The sequence below is a fragment of the Mirounga angustirostris genome, unplaced genomic scaffold, assembly GCF_029215605.1.
Source record: "Mirounga angustirostris isolate CCGP_5_RB_7025 unplaced genomic scaffold, mMirAng1.0.hap1 SCAF_3, whole genome shotgun sequence".
NCBI classification, from domain to species: Eukaryota; Metazoa; Chordata; class Mammalia; order Carnivora; family Phocidae; genus Mirounga; species Mirounga angustirostris.
In genome coordinates this window covers 166,614,274-166,633,089 of record NW_026991711.1, presented here as the reverse complement: position 1 = coordinate 166,633,089, position 18,816 = coordinate 166,614,274, and the positions used below count along the sequence as shown (strand labels likewise).

The following is an 18,816-nucleotide window of genomic DNA, read 5'->3' as shown; positions in this document are numbered from 1 at the left end:
AGAGTTTCTCCTTTGTAGAGACACTGTAGGAAACATTCAGCCCCATCTGCAGCAGGCTGTTCTTTCCAGCATGAATATGAGCTATTGTATGTTTGAACCACTATAGGATGACCTGGATACTCTAGGATAGACTCCCATAGGAGCACACAACAAATTGATATTAATCATTATATATAGTTTCACACATTTGTCCCAAATTAATGTAAAATATGGAATTACACCAAAGGAAAGTATTAGTGTTTGCTATTTGTTTAAAAATAATGCTGGTACCATTTCAAAAACATCTCTCAGAGAGTTTTGTTTCAGCTAATGCACTAGCTGTCATGGTAGCCTGATGTGAATAATAGGCCAAGTTGGGAAATCTCAAGTCTGGTCTTCCCACTAGAAATAACTTTAATATGAGGCTATTAAAAATAATTTCTCTCTATTATTAAAACTGTCAACGATAAAGGCATGAGGGAGAAATATTCAGTAGAAAATTTAGATTACTCAGAAGCAGTATGCGAATATAGGTAAATAAATAAAGAAATATAGGTTAAGTGTATATGTCCTTATAACTATAGCAAGCACTGTTACTTGCTCTCCCTACAGCCCTGCCCCATTACCTTGACTAAGAGAACTCTGATTTTATTAGGATGTACAACAGGCCCAAACCCAGGGCATGGATCTTGCTATATCTAATCTAGTCCCATGTGCCAGTGACTGGTCTCGGGGCAAGCATGGGATCCAGTTTTGTATAGTGTTACATAAGAAGTCTTCTGGAGGTGTATGGGGGGGCAGATGGGGTTGGAGATGAATGAATGGCATAGGAAAAGAAAGCACTCTGGCTTCCACCAACTTCCTTCCTGTGTAAAATGCTCTTCTACCAGGATATAATGCTTGCAGCTTGGGCAGCCATTTTGTGGCTATGAGGAGACACATCACCAGTATGGTGCTACCAGGAGGGTAGCAGTGTGGAAAGAGGAAAAGCCTGGTTTCTGGGACTGAGACCTTGATGAATTAAAAGAGCCTCTGAACCAACTCTGGACCAACTTCAGAATTTCTGTCAAATAAACAATAAACAACTTATGGTTTAGACCCCTGTTAGTTGTTAGCCAGTGGAGATATATATATATATATATATATAGATATGACTGTATACACTTACAGGCAACAGCTATATAACTTGATAGAGAAATATCTTTCAATTTGTTATTATTATTTGTTTCAGAAGAACGAGGAAGAAATATATTTAGAAAATATTATATATTTAGAAAATCTGAACAGTTGACTTCACCCACTCAGCCAGGCTCCAAACCTTTATTGACTTCTATATTTATAATATTCTCCCCAATTCCAGTTAGTAAATGCCTAGTTCAGTCCTAGACCAGTGTTTTTCAACATTAGCATGTATCAGAATCACCTGTTAAAACAGATTGCTGGGCCCACCTCCAGAATTTCTAGCTCAGTAGTCTCAGGTTAAGCCTGAGAATTTGCATTTTTAACAAGTTCTCAGGGGATGGTGATGCTGCTGATCTGGGGACCATACGTTGACCAGCACTGTCTAACCTACGGGCAGTCACGCCCTAAGTCAGCCACACCCCCGTTGCCTTTTACTCATACCTACACCCCAGATAATTTAGTCTGAATTTCACTTTCTGACCACAGGATTCCTCTTCATACTTACCAGTAAATTGTTTTAGGCCTCCTTAAATGTTATCCAAACTGGTCTACCACAATCCTATGAGCCTTAGGTTTGCAGCCTGCCTTGCTTTTACACACACCATCTGCCCTGCCTAGTGTGTCCCCAAACCTTATCTCATTGAAGCCCCTTTAGGTCTGACACAGTGGGTGGCCTTCTCTTGATCAAATCATTATTTCTTTCTTTTTATCTCAGAGAAATGAAAATCATAGGACCCAACATAAAAGAGCCTTTTTCCTCCCTCTACTCCCTACCAGGTACAAGTGGGGGATGATGTTCTATATAATTGTCATTTACTCCTTTGCTGGCCTTAACATAAACATCTTTAACTCTAAAAACAAAACAAAACAAAACAAAACAAAACAAAAAACAAAACATCTTTAACTCTAAAATTGCCTTGTACCACAGCTGAATACTCACTCATTCTGCAGAGGACACAGAAAGGTTACCCAAGCTTATAGCTGAGCTGCTAGAAGCAAAACTAATAACCCTCCCAAGAGTGAGCAGCTGCTCTATCCTTCACATTAATTTCTTTTGGGCAGAAATTATGAGCCCACAGAAACATCTAATTACAACTTTCTCACTTCATTGGTGTAAAGAAGCATGATTTCTATACAAAGGGGCCAGAAGCAGGGGTTTTGCAGAATACACAGGCTCCTCCCTTCTCATAGGTATGCTACTTGTCTCTGGGACAGTGGTCACAAACTGGAGTGTGTATTGCTCAAGAACAACATGCAATGGTCACACTCAAGTAAGAACACCAAGCAAGTTTTCATCTTCATTCCCCAAGAACTACCTCGGTGTTTGAAAAATCCCATTATGAGCTCTCAGTCCCCATGCTGACTTGACCTCCCATCAGTGTTTGACATGTTTGATCATTTACTCTCTCTGATACACTTCACTTGCCTTCCAGGGCATGACACTCTCATGCTTTTCTTCCTATTAAATGTCCATGAAGTGCCCCCATTCCTTCTCAGTATCCCTTGCTAGTTCTTCCTCTTCTCCCCCTCATAATGTTGGAGAGACCCCAAGGATCTGTCCTTGGTTATCTTCTCTATTTACACTCAACTATTCATGATCCCAACTTGTCCCATGACTTTACATGCCATCTATATGTAAGTAACTCCCAAATTTGTATCACCAGGCAGTCATCTATTCCAAACCTCAGACTCACCTATGCTGCTTAATATTTCCAGTCAAATGGCTAATAGGCAAAGAAATTAACAAGTCCCAAATTTGTCTTTTAACTCCAACATCTCCCACACCAAACCTGCTCTCCCCACAGAATCCCATTAAAGGGAAACTTTATCCTTGCACTTGCTCAAACCAAACCCCTCAGAGTCATCCTTGACTTCTCTTTTTCTCACATTCTTCACTCAGTCTCTTAGAAAATTCTGTTAGCTCTACCTTCAAAATATTCTGGATTTGCTAGAAGCCAATCTCCACCATTACCACCCCTTCTATCTTTGACCTCCTACAAACTATTCTCAGGATGGTAGCCAAAGTGATGCTTTCTTTTAAAATGTGAATCATATTGTACCTCCTCTGTGTTAAAAGCCTGTTGAGGCTCTCCATCTACTTTAGAGTAAAAGCCAACGTCCTTACAATGGCCCCAAAGGCCCTATGAAATGTTTCTACCCCCACCTTTGCATCTCTCTACTACAGCTCTCCCCCATTCTCATCCCACTCTGCTCTGGCCACGCTAGCCTCTTGGCCATATCTTACATCTGCCAGACACCCCTCCACCTGGGAGCCTCTACTCAGAACCCTATTTCCCCAAGTATTATTTAACCAGCACCTTCACTTCTTTCAAGTCTTTGCTCAAATTATGCTTTCTTAATGAAGCCTACATGTACCATGCTATTTAATACTGTAATCAGCCCTTCTTAGCAATCCCAAGCCTATACTTGTTTCATTCCATAGCACTTAAATAGTCTAAAATTATATTGTTTGTTCATATGTTATACTTATATTGTCCATCTCCCACACTAGAATGAAGGAATCTTCATCTGTTCTGATGTTTTCTAAGTACCTACAACAATGCCGGACAATTGATATTGCTGATCAATATATGTTTTTGATCCCTCTCTTCTAAATTCTGACAATATCCATTATTATTTTTTGAAGTATAAAAGAAAAGGAAAACCAGTGAGTCTCTCAAGGAAGTGGAAAGGTTACTGCTAGGGTGACACTACTTGGTAGAATCCACCACCAAATCCTCTTCTTCATCTTTGCAGGATTAGGAGTGTAGTTTGCAGGCACCATTAGTGATCCTCACACAACCAAGACAACAAGACTAATGATGGAACAAGAATGCCAATTTGTAAATCCGAGATTTAAAATAGAACTACTGAGGATACCAGATGTCCACAGGCCTAACAGTGAATTCACTTCCCGTGCAAGCTAGATGGAGACAAAATTATCATCAGAAGTCTTAGAGTCAGAACAAGGAAAAATATTTAGATGATTTGGAAATCTGATGGCCTCAGACTCTAATTTTCATCTCCATAATAAAGCCATATACAATATAGACTGGTTGAGATGGGCAGGGCACTCTCTTCCTGCTTAATGCCAATCAGTCTCTCTTGATTCATTTTTTTCAACATATTTCTTGAGTGCTTATGACAGGTCATGTAGTGTGGGAAGTAAGCATAATTCTGCTCCCAGTTCTGAGATGTGGGGGTTTCCCCACCACCAAGCAAGACTCCAACACCATCTGGGTGTACTATAGTTCAACTCAATTCTGACACTAGCTACCCATAAATAAGATCAGATCCCACAGGTTAAGAGCTCAGTCCTACAAGTCTGCCCCCCAACCACCCCACTTTAGATACCAGTTAAAAGTCCAAGTTGTCACCTGTGCTTTGGACCCACCCACTTACAGATCAAAGGTCACAACAACTCTCTCCTTGGATTCAATTAATTTGCTAGAGGGGCTCACAGAATTCAGAGAAACATTTTACCTACTAGATTACCGGTTTATTACAAATGGATATAACTCAGGAGCCAGATGGAAGAGGTGCATAAGGTAGGGTATGGGGAAAGGCCACAAAGCTTCTATACCCTCTCCAGAGCACCACTCACCCCAAATCTCCACATGTTCACCAATCCAGAAGCTCTCTGAACCCCAACATTCTGGGTTTTTATGGAAGCTTCATTGCATAGGAATGAATGATTAAATCACTGGCCATTGATGATTGATTTAACCTCTAGCTCCTCTCTCCATCCTGGAAATCAGGGGTAAGACTTAAAAGTTTCAATCTTCTAATCATGGGGTTGGTTCCCCTGACAACCAGCCCCCTTCCTCAGATGGGGCCAAAAGTTGCCTCATTTGCATAACAAAAGATATGTTGGCCCTCCCATCCCTTAGGAAATTCCAAGGGTTATTTATTTATTTGAGGGAGAGAGAGTGCAAGCAGGGGGAGAGGCAGAGGGAGAAGGGGAGGGAGACTCTCAAGCAGACTCCACACTAAGTGCAGAGCCCAACGTGGGGCTCGATCTCATGACCCTGAGATCATGACCTGAGCCAAAATCAAGAGTCGGGTGCTTAACTGACTGAGCCACCCAGGTGCCCCAGGAAATTCCAAGGTTTTTAAGAGCTCTGTGCCAGAAAGACAAAGACCAAATATACATTACTTATTATAAATAACAATGTCATACAGAGACAAACAAGAGAAAAGAGCTCTTGTTCCTGCCTTTGAGGAGCTTGCTTTCCAGTAGAGAAGAAAAATAATAAACAAATTAACATAAAAAAAAAACAAGATGACCACAGTTTGTGCTTATAGCTGTGAATAAAGTAATGTATTGAAGCTACTTCAGATAGGGTGATCCATGGAAGACCTCAATGAAGCCTAAAGGATGAGTTTGTACCCTTTGATCAGTATCTCTCCCATCCCACCCTCCCCCCATCTCTGGTAAACACCATTCTGCTCTCTGTTACTATGAGGTCAACTTTTCTTCTTTTTAAAAAAAGTCCATGTTTAAGTGAGATTGTGTGATATTTGCCTCTGTGTCTGGCTTATTTCACTTAGCACAATATCCACCAGATTCATCCATATCATTGCAAATGGCAGGATTTCCTTCTTTTTTAAGGCTAGATAATACTCCATTGTATATACATACCACATATTTTTTTAAAGATTTTATTTATTTATTTGACAGAGAGATAGGGAGAGCAGGAACACAAGCAGGGGGAGTGGGAGAGGGAGAAGCAGGCTTCCCGCTGAGCAGGGAGCCCAACGCAGGGCTCGATCCCAGGATCCTGAGATTATGACCTGAGCCGAAGGCAGATGCTAAACGACTGAGCCACCCAGGTGCCCCCATACCACATATTCTTTATCCATTTACCCACTGATGAACACTTAGGTTGTTTCTATATTTTGGCTACTGTGAATAACGCTGCAGTGAACATACGAGTGCAGAGATCTCTTTGAGTACTGATTTTGTTTCCATCGGATATACACCCAGAAGTAGAATTGCTGGATCATATGGTAGATCTATTTTTAATTTTTTGAGGGATCTCCCCATTGTTTTCCATAATGGCTGTACCAATTCACATTCCTACCAATGGTGCACAAAAGTTCCCTTTCGTCTATTTTATCTTGAGTCAATTTTAATAACTTAATTTTTCCTTGAAATTGTTCATACATATGTAAATATGTATATAAAATTACCCTGTAATTTATATAAGAGACTACCTACACATTTTAGGGTGCAGTGTGTCAAGGCTCTTCTTTCTCTCTTGGGAGGTTGAATCTTCAAATGTGTATGTAAAGAGCTATCAGGTAGAGGGTGAATAGAACACTGACTGCCTCGAAAAACAGTACCCATGCAGAATAAGCAATGGTCACCCAGTTTCTGGTTGGTGTGGAGCCTGTTATGTCCAAATCAGGGCACATTGTGCAGGAAGTTTGAACCCTCTTCCTACTTGCTTCCTCAGGGCGGGGCCGCTCTGATTCAGAAGGCAAAGAGTATCAATCACAAATTATGATTTACAGAACTTACTGCCATGTCAGCAAAAAAATGCCCCCCAGTTGGTTAACTATGATGTAGTAAAATTGCAGTAACTGGTTTTGATTTATAACCCAAAACATTCTATGAAAGAGAAAAGTCTTCATGTGGCTAAGTCTACCTGAGCTTGAACCAGGAGGTACAACGGTAACTAAAACTTTCCAGTTAACAGAAGTATGTGAAACCAAAACAGTCCTGGGAGATTTTATCTCAGCCTGTCTAAAAACAGCCAGACTGAGAGCTCAGACTATCAAGGCCCATTTGCTTAAATTACTTTCCAACAAACCTTAGTTCATTTGTATGTACTTAAATATTTGTCTAATTATGTCATATTAGCTGGAACTTCAGATTTTTTTTTGGTGCTAAGATTCGTGAGCCACATAATTAATCAGCACCAGAGGGTTGCTCAGAACTCATCAAGGCAGCATTCAGTAAAACATCCCAATGCCCTCTATTGTCAAGATATAATAGAACATAAAACTTATAAATATGATTTCAACTTTGAGTCTCCAGCACTCAAAAGACATAAATTTCATGTGAGATAAACTTACTCTCTTCCCACATGGTCTTATCTGTTCCCAGAAAATCAATATAATTTATATGGGAAAAGGTAAATGATGGTTTTTTTTTCCCCTCCTCTTGATCCTTTCTAACCTCATTATTAATCCATTTTTCATTCTTTAAAATGCCTCAAGTTTGTTTTTAAGAAATCAATAGTGTGATACTAATACTTTTCAAAAAGAAAGGAATACATTGGCTATCCTTGGATATCATACTTACTTTTGAAAACTGATTTTTATTATGAAACGTTCTGGAGTGGATTAGTGACCACTTATCATAATTGTTTTAAGTGTTTCAATTGGGGCCATGGATTCCCAGACATTCTGACTCTCCAGGGCACAGAGAAGTAATATACTCATGAAGTAATATACCCGTGCTTTGGGTTCTAACCCTTTTGAAAGATGTTAAAATCAGCTCCTTATTTCTCCAGCCATCTGAAAACACCAGTGGTCAAGTTCTAATACAATTTCGTTCATGAGACATCTCTTTTTATTTATAAAACCTTATTAGCATTCCAACTGGTTTATTTTTAATCTGAATTCCTCAAAAAATAAGGACATTTTCATGTGATACTAAAAACTTCAGAGGATATGTGCACTTGTAACAAATTATTACCATTTTGAACACTTGCCTTATATTTGGTGCCCTTTAAAAATGTGTAGCAGTACCTCAGAATTAATCAAATGAATTAGATTCCATTTCTAGGTCACTCTTATCTGGGATGGTTAGTAAGGTGGCCATCACCTGGGATATGGAGCCCTTCTTACCGTATCCTAATCTCTATGGCAACCCCTGCTCTCCACAACACCCAGAAGATGCTTTACTTGCCTCTCTGACACGGGAAAGTAATACAGAAATAGCCCGTTGAAGCAGAGATGTAGGAGGGGGTTTAAATTATTCAAGATCTTTATTACTAATGAATGCACTCTCTGAGGCCTTAATGTCACTACTTTGCATGAAATTGCTGGGCGGTCAGAATAAGACATCAACTCTCCATAGGAACGCCACATCTGGAAATCTGTTATTACTCAACTTTTCCCTCTTCCAAAACTGCTGAGTAACCTACACAGGCTGTTGGGCTAAACTGCTTCCCAATAAAGTCAGAAAGGTAAGGAGCTGGCGAGGAGGCAGATCGATTTCATCTCTAGCTGCACTGTCCATGGACCGAGAGGCTGGACCCTTCTGCACCTACCTGGGGGTTTTAGGAAGAGCTCAGGGGAGCATTTCTGCACCAAAAAGAGTTCTGATCTGATTGCCCTTGCTATAACTTTTCAAAACAAATCTTACTTGAATATATTTGGAACCTTCCTAGTTTGGGGCAAGTCTGGGATTATCACTATTGCGATCATATTTTTAAATAACTAATGTAGTCAGTTTTTGTTTGTAAAACTGTTTGCCATTAATTCATTCGTTCATTAGAAGAGGAGGAAAGTATTATTGAAATTTAATTATCATGTGACTTTTAAAAACAGTTTTCAACTGCTTATGTTAAAATTTTTTTCTTAGAACCGTATAAGATTTCTTATAGCATAACCCATTAACCCATTCTTTTTGTTGTCAGTGAATATATATATGTATGCATGTGTGTGTGTGTAGTTTGAACCATAGTTGCAACATGATACAACAGGTGCCTAATTGACTACTTTAAAAAAAAAGATTGATTTATTTATTTGAGAGACAACACGAACAGGGGGAGAGGGAGGGGCAGAGGGAGAGGGAGAAGCAGACTCCCCGCTGAGCAGGGAGCCCAACACAGGGCTGGCTGTATCCCAGGACCCTGAGATCATGACCTGAGCCGAAGGCAGACACTTAACCGACTGAGCCACCTAGGCACCCTTGACTACTCTTCTTAAAATAAAACATTGATTGAATTATATGTATACCCACACATATATACATATATGTGATAAGGTGTTCAAATGGATAGTATCTGTCAGAAATTTAATGCATAGATTATTTAGCATAGTACTGTTAGAAATTTGAGCATTGAGAGCTTCAAATTTTGTCCTTAAAAATTCAAGTTAGTTTACATTTTCTTGAAGTGAGATTGAAATTACAATGCCTCAAAAGTCCCAAGTATTTACCATATTAGTTTCAGGAGCTGTTCTCAGTTACGGAGATACAGCTCCAAATCCTCACAAGGGTCTAAGTATACAAAGCGCCTAGCCCAACATTCCTTATTTTTATCCTCCCAAGAGATTACACAGGCTCCCTGAACACTTTTCTTCATCGTTCCACAGGTGAAATGACTTTGCCTAGTCGTCTTTTTGTTCTCCCATCCTTCCTCTTCCACTGCAAAACCTTCTGCTTAAAATATTGGCTTATTTTCAGTTACAGGGACCCTCTTACCATCTGCCATGCTAAGAAATTCCTGAAATGGACCCAGGTAAACAAGGTGAGTATTATTCTCAAGTTTCTGAGCACAGTTTGTAAACAAAAAAAGGAGGCACAGATGTTGTATTTTCAGACTTCTGAGTTGCAGAAGAGTAGACATTTGACATCTGGCAGAAAAAGAAACTAGTGGGTGATTAAAAAGATTTTCTTTTTTTTCTAAACAGAAATTCATAATGTATGGATGAGTGTTTGGTCTATTGTCCCCAAAGCACCAACAGTAATTTAACAAAAGACTTATTCTCAATATAATTACACTTTAAATTGTTATTCAAATATACAAAAAGTGGCTTATCTTATTTTTGTATATTTTCATGGTTTACTATTAAAATGACATCACTGTAGATATTTTAATGTCAAGGGTAAGTTCACAGTACTATGTGGGCCCAAAATTGGGTGAAAGTTCTCACAGCTGACACTGTATAAATATTTCATAAATGGGTACGAAGACAGTAATTCTCCTTTCTACCAATACCTCTGAATGCTGTGGTAACCCCAGGAGTGTCTTGTGACTTTTTTTTTTAAGATTTTATTTATTCATTTGCGAGAGAGAGAACATGAACAGGGGGAGGGAGAGGGAGAAGCAGACTCCCCTGCTGAGCAGGGAGCCCAACACGGGGCAGGTGGGGGGGGGGGGTGCTCGATCCCAGGACACTGGGATCATGGCCTGAGCTGAAGGCAGACCCTTAACTGAGCCACCAAGGCGCCCAAGAACATGCATTTCTAACAAGTTCCCAGGTGATGCTGATGCTGCTTACCTAGAACCACACTTTGAGGACCACTGGCCAAAAATATCTATTTCTGGATCATCCCACTAGAGATGATGGACAGTTTATTACATTCTCAGAATCTGTAGGAAGTGACAAAACAAGAATCATTTAAAGCAAAACATGTTTCCCAGTCAAATTGCTTCCATGAACAAGACCATGTGTAGTTGTATTATTATTTCTTTAAGCATCTAAAACTACTTTCTTCATAGCTTTGGGCCTCATACATCAAACGACTTCTTCCTTTCTTGAGTTTTCTCCCACCAGCAGGAAAGGAAAAAAAAAAAAAAGAGCCTTTAGGAAGCAGAGCTGGTAGTGAATCACCTGGGATGTTCATTCATTTTCCACGTTGTACTCGATCACAGATTGCCATGTTATGCTGCATAACTTCATCAGATGACACTGCAAAACATAATTTGACAGGAGTGCCATGGGCCAGATGGTAGAGCAGCTACCGAATGGCTCTTCCACCAACGGCAGCATCTGGGAAAACCTGCAGAGCCCCGAGTTTGCTGAGTCTCTGGATTCATTTGGTGCATCTGAGAGGAACCAGGGCACAAAAACTGGCCAATTTCCAGAAGGAAAGAAAATGTTGGGCATTACAGTTTTGTAAACTATTTTCACACTATTCTGGCTACTCTCAATTTGTTTTCCTTCTCCAGATAGAGGGCAGAGGTGCTTCTGACTTCTCCATACTCTAATGCTAGACTCAGCTGAAAACTGAAAAGACTTTTCAGAACATAGGGAAATATTAAATAACAAAAGATTTAGAGCAAATTGTAGCTTCTTTGATATGGTTGCACCTGTTCAAAAAAAAAGGGGGGAGGGAAGGATGTGGAAGGTTCTTAAGATCGCTTGTTTAATGGTATTTTTAGGCACATTCACCTGAGGTAAGTGTCTTCCACTCATGATCATATATCAATCATTGAATTAGGGTATGTTTCAGGAGAAGCTGTTGGTTTACTCTAACTCCCCGGGGGTGGATCTGACCTGGTTTGGCACCATAAGCCCCTCAGTGGGTTAGCACAGTGCCTGGCACTCAATACCCATGTGTGTAACAGCTAGGACTTTTCCCCACAACACTCCAGGGCAAGAAACATTATTTTCTAAACCAAAACCAAGTCACTGTGGCTTGGTATGAAATTTCGACTCAGTTAAGTTTGGGAAGGAGGGCGCCTGGGTGGCTCAGTTGGTTAAGCAACTGCCTTCGGCTCAGGTCATGATCCTGGAGTCCCTGGATCGAGTCCCGCATCGGGCTCCCTGCTCGGCAGGGAGTCTGCTTCTCCCTCTGACCCTCCCCCTCTCATGCTCTCATTCTCTCTCTCTCAAATAAATAAATAAAATCTTAAAAAAAAAAAAAAAAGTTTGGGAAGGAGCCATTCCTTAAAGACACGATAAAAACCTTGAAGGTTCTTAGGGTGAACATCTGATCTGAAGTATTCAGGACTTCCTGTCCAGGCATCAACCTCCCCTCCCCCTTCAGGAAAGAGACAGCCTTAGCTAGAGCAACACTGAAATCAAGATTGGTTTTCAAGGCAAGGGGAGTCCAGAATGTGTGTGCAAGGAAGAGGAGCTAGGAGAGAGGATGAGGTTGAGGATTCAGAAAGTGAGGGATCCCGGTGGTATTTGAGGTAATGAACCTCTTCCTCTGGTCACCCAGCACCCATTTGGCTTTCTTCTGGTGAACCAGTGGCCCTGTTCTGCTTTGGAAGAACAACCTGCCCTTGATCTTGGTCCTTGAAATTCTATTATTATTGAGTCAAACTCTCCCATTTCCATGAGTGGCTTGAGTTCTTTGATGGGCCTTTCATAAGAAGGCCTGGGTGGGCTGACTTCAAGAAGGCCCCTTAAGCACAGAGAAGCTATTCAAACTTCCAAAGGTGTAAAAAGAGTTTAGACCTTGGAACACACACAGGAATGGACATGGAAAAATTGCCTCTTCATCCTCTAAATTCTCCCACTTCTGCAAGAATAAGAAGGAAACTAATATCACCATAAAATCCTGCCACATATGTTTGAATGGATGAAATCCACTAAGCAACCCCTTGATTTGTTTTGCTGTAGGGCCTGCTTAGCAGCAACTAAAGGGCTGCCTGTGTTTCTAGTCTCCAGCACACATACCTATTTATCTGATGAAGAAAATGAAGATCAAATAGTAAGCTAATTTCCCCAAAAGAAAAAGGAACTAGTTATGGCTCCAGAGCTTTCTCTTCTCCACCACACTGTGAAAGGGGCATATGAGCACTCAGGCCCTTGTAAGGGCTCAGAACTGTTAGCCATTGTTGTAGTGTTTTTGGTGGTGGTAACTCTCAAAAGAAGGTATATTAATAATTCTTTTCTGATTATAAAAATAACATATGCTCCCTATAAACACATTGAGGTGATATCAACAAATAGAATGAAAATAACTATACTAAGAATTCAAGCAACCAGAGATAGCGTCTATTAACAATTTCACAAATGCCCCTAGAAATTAAGCTCCACGTGGCAGGGATTTGTATCTGTTTTGTTAACTGCTGTATTTCAAGGGCCTAGAATCATGCTGGGGCCATATAGTAAGAGCTCAACGAATATTTGCTGAAGGAATGAATGGATGGAGAGCTTTTGTGTCACTCTCATATATGCATAAATTCATGTGGGTACATCTGACCAGAATATATTAACAAAATCGAGTTTATATTCTACAGAGTTTTTTTAATCCTATTTGTTTCATAAGGCTGTTTCCTTTTTAAAAATATTTTATTTATTTATTTATTTGAAAGAAAGATCACACACACACACACAAATACACACACGAGTGGGGAAGGGGAGGAAGGGGCAGAGGGAAAGGGAGAGGGAGAAACAGACTCTCCACTGAGCAGGGAGCCCTGATGCAGGGCCAATCCCAGGACCCTGATATCACGACCAGAGCTGAAGGCAGATGCTTAACCGACTGAGCCACCCAGGCGCCTCTAGGCTGTTTCCTTTTTATATAAAAAGTTTAGTAGATTCAGAGGATGTCCTGTAGGGTCACTTGCAGCCTAGGACACTGAAACCATTATGTTTGTTCCCAGGTAGGAAAGAGAGCTCTAGACTTTGATTTCCTCACCTGCAAAATAACTACAGGGCTACGTGATCTCTAGGATTCCCTTCTCGGATGTGGGATTTATCTAATGAGACCGTCCTTTATCCATGATATTTCATGTTTTCTTTCCAGATGCCCTAAACAGTATTGAGAATTCCATTTACAGAACAGCCTTCAAATTACGATCAGTGCAAACTCTGTGCCAATGTAAGTACAGAACCTCTTTAAAAACTTGAAATAATATGATGCTGATGTGTGATGTAAAATTCACAGAGAAAACAAGAATTCCCCCATGTGAGTGACTGCTAGCTCCAGAAGGTTGGATCTATGCATTTACCCCATTAGTAACAGAGAAGATGGAGCGGGGAGGGTACACCCTATATGTGCCGCCCATGTGGAGCTTCGTTGCCCGACAAGAGAAAATAACTTGTGGACGAGGGTTTAAATTTTTTTTGTTTCATTTTTCCTACTTGGTTTCTGGACATTTTTTGTTTGTTTCCTTTTTAGGATACCAATATTGACACAAAATAAAACTGTAAAATAAGTTAGTTTAGAACCTACACTTGTAGATTTAATCATGAAAATTAAAAATTCCTTCTACCACATAAGATTGACATTTTGAAATCGTACCCCTCTCTCTGAACATGCAAAAGTACGTTCAGATGAGTCATCCTTGGGCCACAAATCTTAAAACTATCTTAAGAATTCTCTGAGAACTGCTTTTTTTGGGGATTAAATTTATAACTGATTGAATGCCATGATTTTCTTTTCCTATATTGTTATCATGGGTAAAATAAGTCCAAATATGGTAAAAATGTTTATTTAGTAAAAATCCTCCAAAATGAAATAAATTGGGTTCTATGTATGAAAAACAACATGGATTCAACCTAGCTAAAGTTATTGATTTCTAATAAGTTCTAATAAGCATTTCATGTGAAGTGATTTATTATATTTATCAGATCAGACCTTAAAGAATTTGTGTTATACATACGACTTTTCTCCTGAAGTTTGGAATTTTTTTCATAGTTTGCCTTCTGCCTAATAAGTTATTTAGACCAGTGGTTTTCAAATTGTGCTTCACAAAGTGGGGTAGAAGTAGGGCAGGAAAGGAAGTAGAGGCAAGTGAGGGAAACCCAAAAGACCATCTCTTCAACCAATTCAACTCGTTTTCTCTATTTTCCCTACTGCATTCTGTAAAAGGGTCTTTGAATAAGGGATTCTCAGCTTTAAAAAAAGATTTTTGACAAATTCACTTATAACTATTACTTATTATTCCAGGGATCAACAAAAGGCAGAGTATGTTCACCAAAAATTTACCCTGAATTTTGCTATTTTCCTGGGGAATTTCTCCCATTAAAGAAAGTTAGCAGCAAACGTTCGTGTAAGCCTCCTTCATTAATGCCTGGGTGTGGACCAATGGTAGAATTTGAGGATATACCTCTTTGAACGTCCCCCTCCCCGCATTAGAACCTGAATAATACTCACAGGGAATATTAACAATACACAGAACCAGTAGTTCAAAGTTCTCCCTAGAAAAGATAGCTAAACAATAATCTGAAAACAAAAAAGTCCCGAAGCCTGAGAAAAAGCACACCGTGAGCTTGAGGCGGCAGGATCTCAGAGCACGACCTAAATATTGTGGAGAGACGCTCGCACACCACCATCATCTGTTTTGCTGTAATACGGACTCGCCGCAGAAGACAAGAATGCCCTGTGTACAGCACGCGGGACAAGGCGATGAGTTTTGCGATCGAATCACGATAAACCAGTTTGCACCGTCCACCACCTGCAGCCAGGTTGTTATTAAAGTCACATCCGAAAATCTACTCCTCACTTTTGTAGACTCTCCCCTTGAAAGCAGGATCAGAGAACACATAAAAAATTTTTATTATACTTGCTAGATTTCTTATCTGTAAGGCTGATTTACGAAGTAGAGAAAAGCGCAGGGTTTTATCATTCCACAGACTGAAGCATTTTCAATACCAGCAGCTCTGGGCGCCCCTGACATCCTCATCTCTCAGATGGTGTAAGTGGGTGTTTATTAATTTTGTCTGTTATCCTCTGTCTGCAAGAAACCATAGGGTTAGCTCTATTTCATTCTTCCTTGTATTCATTGCCTTGTAAAATTTTTAGGAGGTGGTAAAAAAAAATGTAAGAAATAAACCATTATTTTTTGTAAGCAACTTTGGCATTAAGTGCCTTCCCTAGATAATAATACCGATGGAACCAAGATCAACAGAAAGAAATATTGAGGCAAGGGCAGGACCGGAAGAGTCCGATAATTCAGCAACCACTCTTTTATAAAGATCACTGGGGTTTTGGGGGGGCGCCTGGGTGGCTCAGATGGTTAAGCATCTGCCTTCGGCTCAGGTCATGATCCCAGTGTCCTGGGATAGAGCCTGCATCGGGCTCCCTGCTCAACGGGGAGTCTGCTTTTCCCTCACCCTCTGCTTGCCTCTCTGCCTACTTGTGCTCTCCCTCTCTCTCTCTTTGTCGAATAAATAAATAAAATCTTTAAAAAAAAAAAAAAAGAAAGATCCCTGGGTTTTTTAACTTAGGCAAATGCATTTAACACAATATTCCTTCTGAAGCAAAGCTGCAGAAAGGGAAAACTATATTTGAACATGAAAGATAAATTTGCTCAAATCACTTAAGCAGCCTAAAAAATGTTTTCACCACTTCTCAGCACAGTGCCCTAACTTCCTTGGAAGGCTGTTTTTCAACTTTCTCACTTTTTTCCCCTTTCAATTTCATTCTATAAAGCAACATCCTAGAGGTTACACTAGGAATAATGTTATAACTAGGCTTTGCTAACAGATGTCCTTTTCCAAAATCAAATCTGCTGTTCGACTAATAGGCCTGAATTCTACACAAGAGATATGCATCCAAATAGTGTTCATATTCTAATTCCCTTTAAAGAAAATGGCTGCCATTAAAGAAGTCTTAATTAAACACTAGATGACATTTGCTTTATTTGAAGTCTTTGTTCCCATCAGAAAATAAGACAATTTCTACACCAAAAACTAATGATGTATCGTATGGTGACTAACATAACATAATCAAATTAAATTAAAAAAAAAAAGACAATTTCTTGTTTGCTTTCCACAGTGGACTTGATGGACAGCGCCCTGATTCAGCACGTCCTCCTACGTCACAGCCTCTGGGAAGCAAGAGAGAGCCCCCTCCCTGTGCAGCAGCTCTTTCGGGCTCTTCAGGAGCTGTTTCAGAGAGTCATGGTGGAAAAACCAGGACAGGTGCATCCCAGAGCTTCAGAACTCACTCTGAGCCTTCTCACAACGATGTATGACAGGTGAGGGTGTGAAGGTCACGCTGTGTCTCAAGGACAGTGTTTAGTCACCACTGGTCATTGGCCACCTGGTGTTGTCTAAGGTTTGCTTGAGGTTTGTTACATAAGAAGGCTTCTTTGTTTTCCACAAATGTAGTATTCATTCAGGAGGGGGACGAAGAAGTACATGTTTATCAGCTTCACTAATATAAATGACCCGTGAATAGCAAAAAGGGAAAAACAAATCCACATTACTTTTGTCTCATGCAAACTCATTTCCACTCTGGACGCATGCACACCTTTTGCTAGGGTGGTTATCTAGCTATACACACAAAAAACCACACTTTTCTCTTATTTCTTTGCTCATGTCTTATTACCAATGATCAGTTTTTGTTTTGTTTCTCAGGTGTAGTCATGTTGATCAACCTATGCGTGAGTGGCTAACCTACAGTCTTAGTCTGTTTGGGCTGCTATGACAAAAATACTGTAGACCAGGTGGCTTGAACAACAAACATTTATTTCTCACAGTTCCTGAGGCCAGGAAGTCCGAGGTCAAGGTGCCGGCCATTTCAGTGTTTGGTGAGGACCAGCTTCTTGATTCACAGAGAACTGTCTTCTTGCTGTGTCCTCATGTGGTAGAAGGGGTGAGGGAGTTCTCTGAGTTCTCTTTTATTTTTTTAATTTTTATTCTCTGAGTTCTCTTTTATAAGAAGAACACTGATCCAGTTCATGAGGGTTCCACTCTCATGACCTAATCATCCCCCAAAGTCCCACCTCCAAACTTCATCACACTGGAGGTGAGAATTCCGACATAGGAATTTCAGAGGGATCCAAACATTCAGTCCACTGCACCTGTAAGCCAATTTAGACCACGTCAAAGGCTTGATTATGCATGCCACGGAGTAAATGGTGTGTGTGTGTGTGTGTGTGTGTGTGTGTGTTTGTTCCACTGGCTCTGGGGTCTACCATTCTTCTGTCCCACTTCATTCTGTTTACCTTATGTGGTCTTGACCAAGTAGGCCTCATCTTTTAGAATGGACTTTAAAAAATCATAGTAAATATAAAACATTTGGAAAGTGCAGAAAAGAGCAAAGAAGAAATGTCACCCCAATCCTGGCTCTCAGAGGCAAGCACAGTTTAGCCATCTGGCAGATTCCTAGTGTTTCCTTTTCTAGTTTATTATTATTATTTTTTTTAAGATTTATTTATTTATTTGAGAGACCGAGAAAGTACATGAGAGGGGGGAGGGTTAGAGGGAGAAGCAGGCTCCTCGCCGAGCAGGGAGCCCGATGCGGGACTCGATCCAGGGACTCCAGGACCATGACCTGAGCTGAAGGCAGTCGCTCAACCAACTGAGCCACCCAGGCGCCCTATTATTTTTTTTTTATTGCACAAATAATACATAAACATGTTCTCAAGTTATTTTTTCATTATTTCAGACTCCTTAAGCATTAAGCTATTTTTTTTAAGATTTTATTTATTTATTTATTTTTCAGAGAGAGAGAGAGAGCCCAAGCAGGGGGAGCAGCAGGCAGAGGGAGAAGCAGGCTCCCTGCTGAGCAAGGACCTCGATGCGAGACTTGATCCCAGGACTCTGGGATCATGACCTGAGCCAAAGGCAGACACTTAGCTGACTGAGCCACCTAGGCGTCCCTAAGCATTAAGCTTTTGAGGGGGCACCTGGATGGCTCAGTCAGTTAAGCGTCTGACTCTTGATTTCAGCTCAGGTCATGATCTCAGGATAGTAAGATTGAGCCCCACTTTGGGCTACACATTGGGCTTGGAGCCTCTTAAGATTCTCTCTCTCACTCTCCCTCTGCCCCTCCCCCATCAAAAAAACTTTTTTTTTTTGCAAAAAAAAAATCCTCCAACATTAAGCTTTTGACTATCATTTCTTTCTTTTTTTTTTTTTAAGATTTTATTTATTTATTTGACAGAGACAGAGACAGCGAGAGCAGGAACACAAGCAAGGGGAGTGGGAGAGGGAGAAGCAGGCTTCCCGCTGAGCCGGGAGCCCGATGTGGGACTCGATCCCAGGACCCTGGGATCATGACCT

General features: G+C 40.5%; 1 protein-coding gene across 1 annotated transcript in view; it reads left to right on the top strand.

Moving 5' to 3' along the window:
• Window positions 1-9,628: 9,628 nt before the first annotated feature.
• DYTN (dystrotelin) overlaps window positions 9,629-18,816 on the top strand; it is a 45,954-nt gene continuing 36,766 nt past the window's right edge. Inside the window, exons 1-3 of the mRNA XM_045867361.1 lie at window positions 9,629-9,647; window positions 13,607-13,681; window positions 16,583-16,784. Of these exons, the coding sequence (XP_045723317.1) occupies window positions 9,629-9,647; window positions 13,607-13,681; window positions 16,583-16,784 (296 nt within the window). The remainder of the gene's footprint in view (window positions 9,648-13,606; window positions 13,682-16,582; window positions 16,785-18,816) is intronic.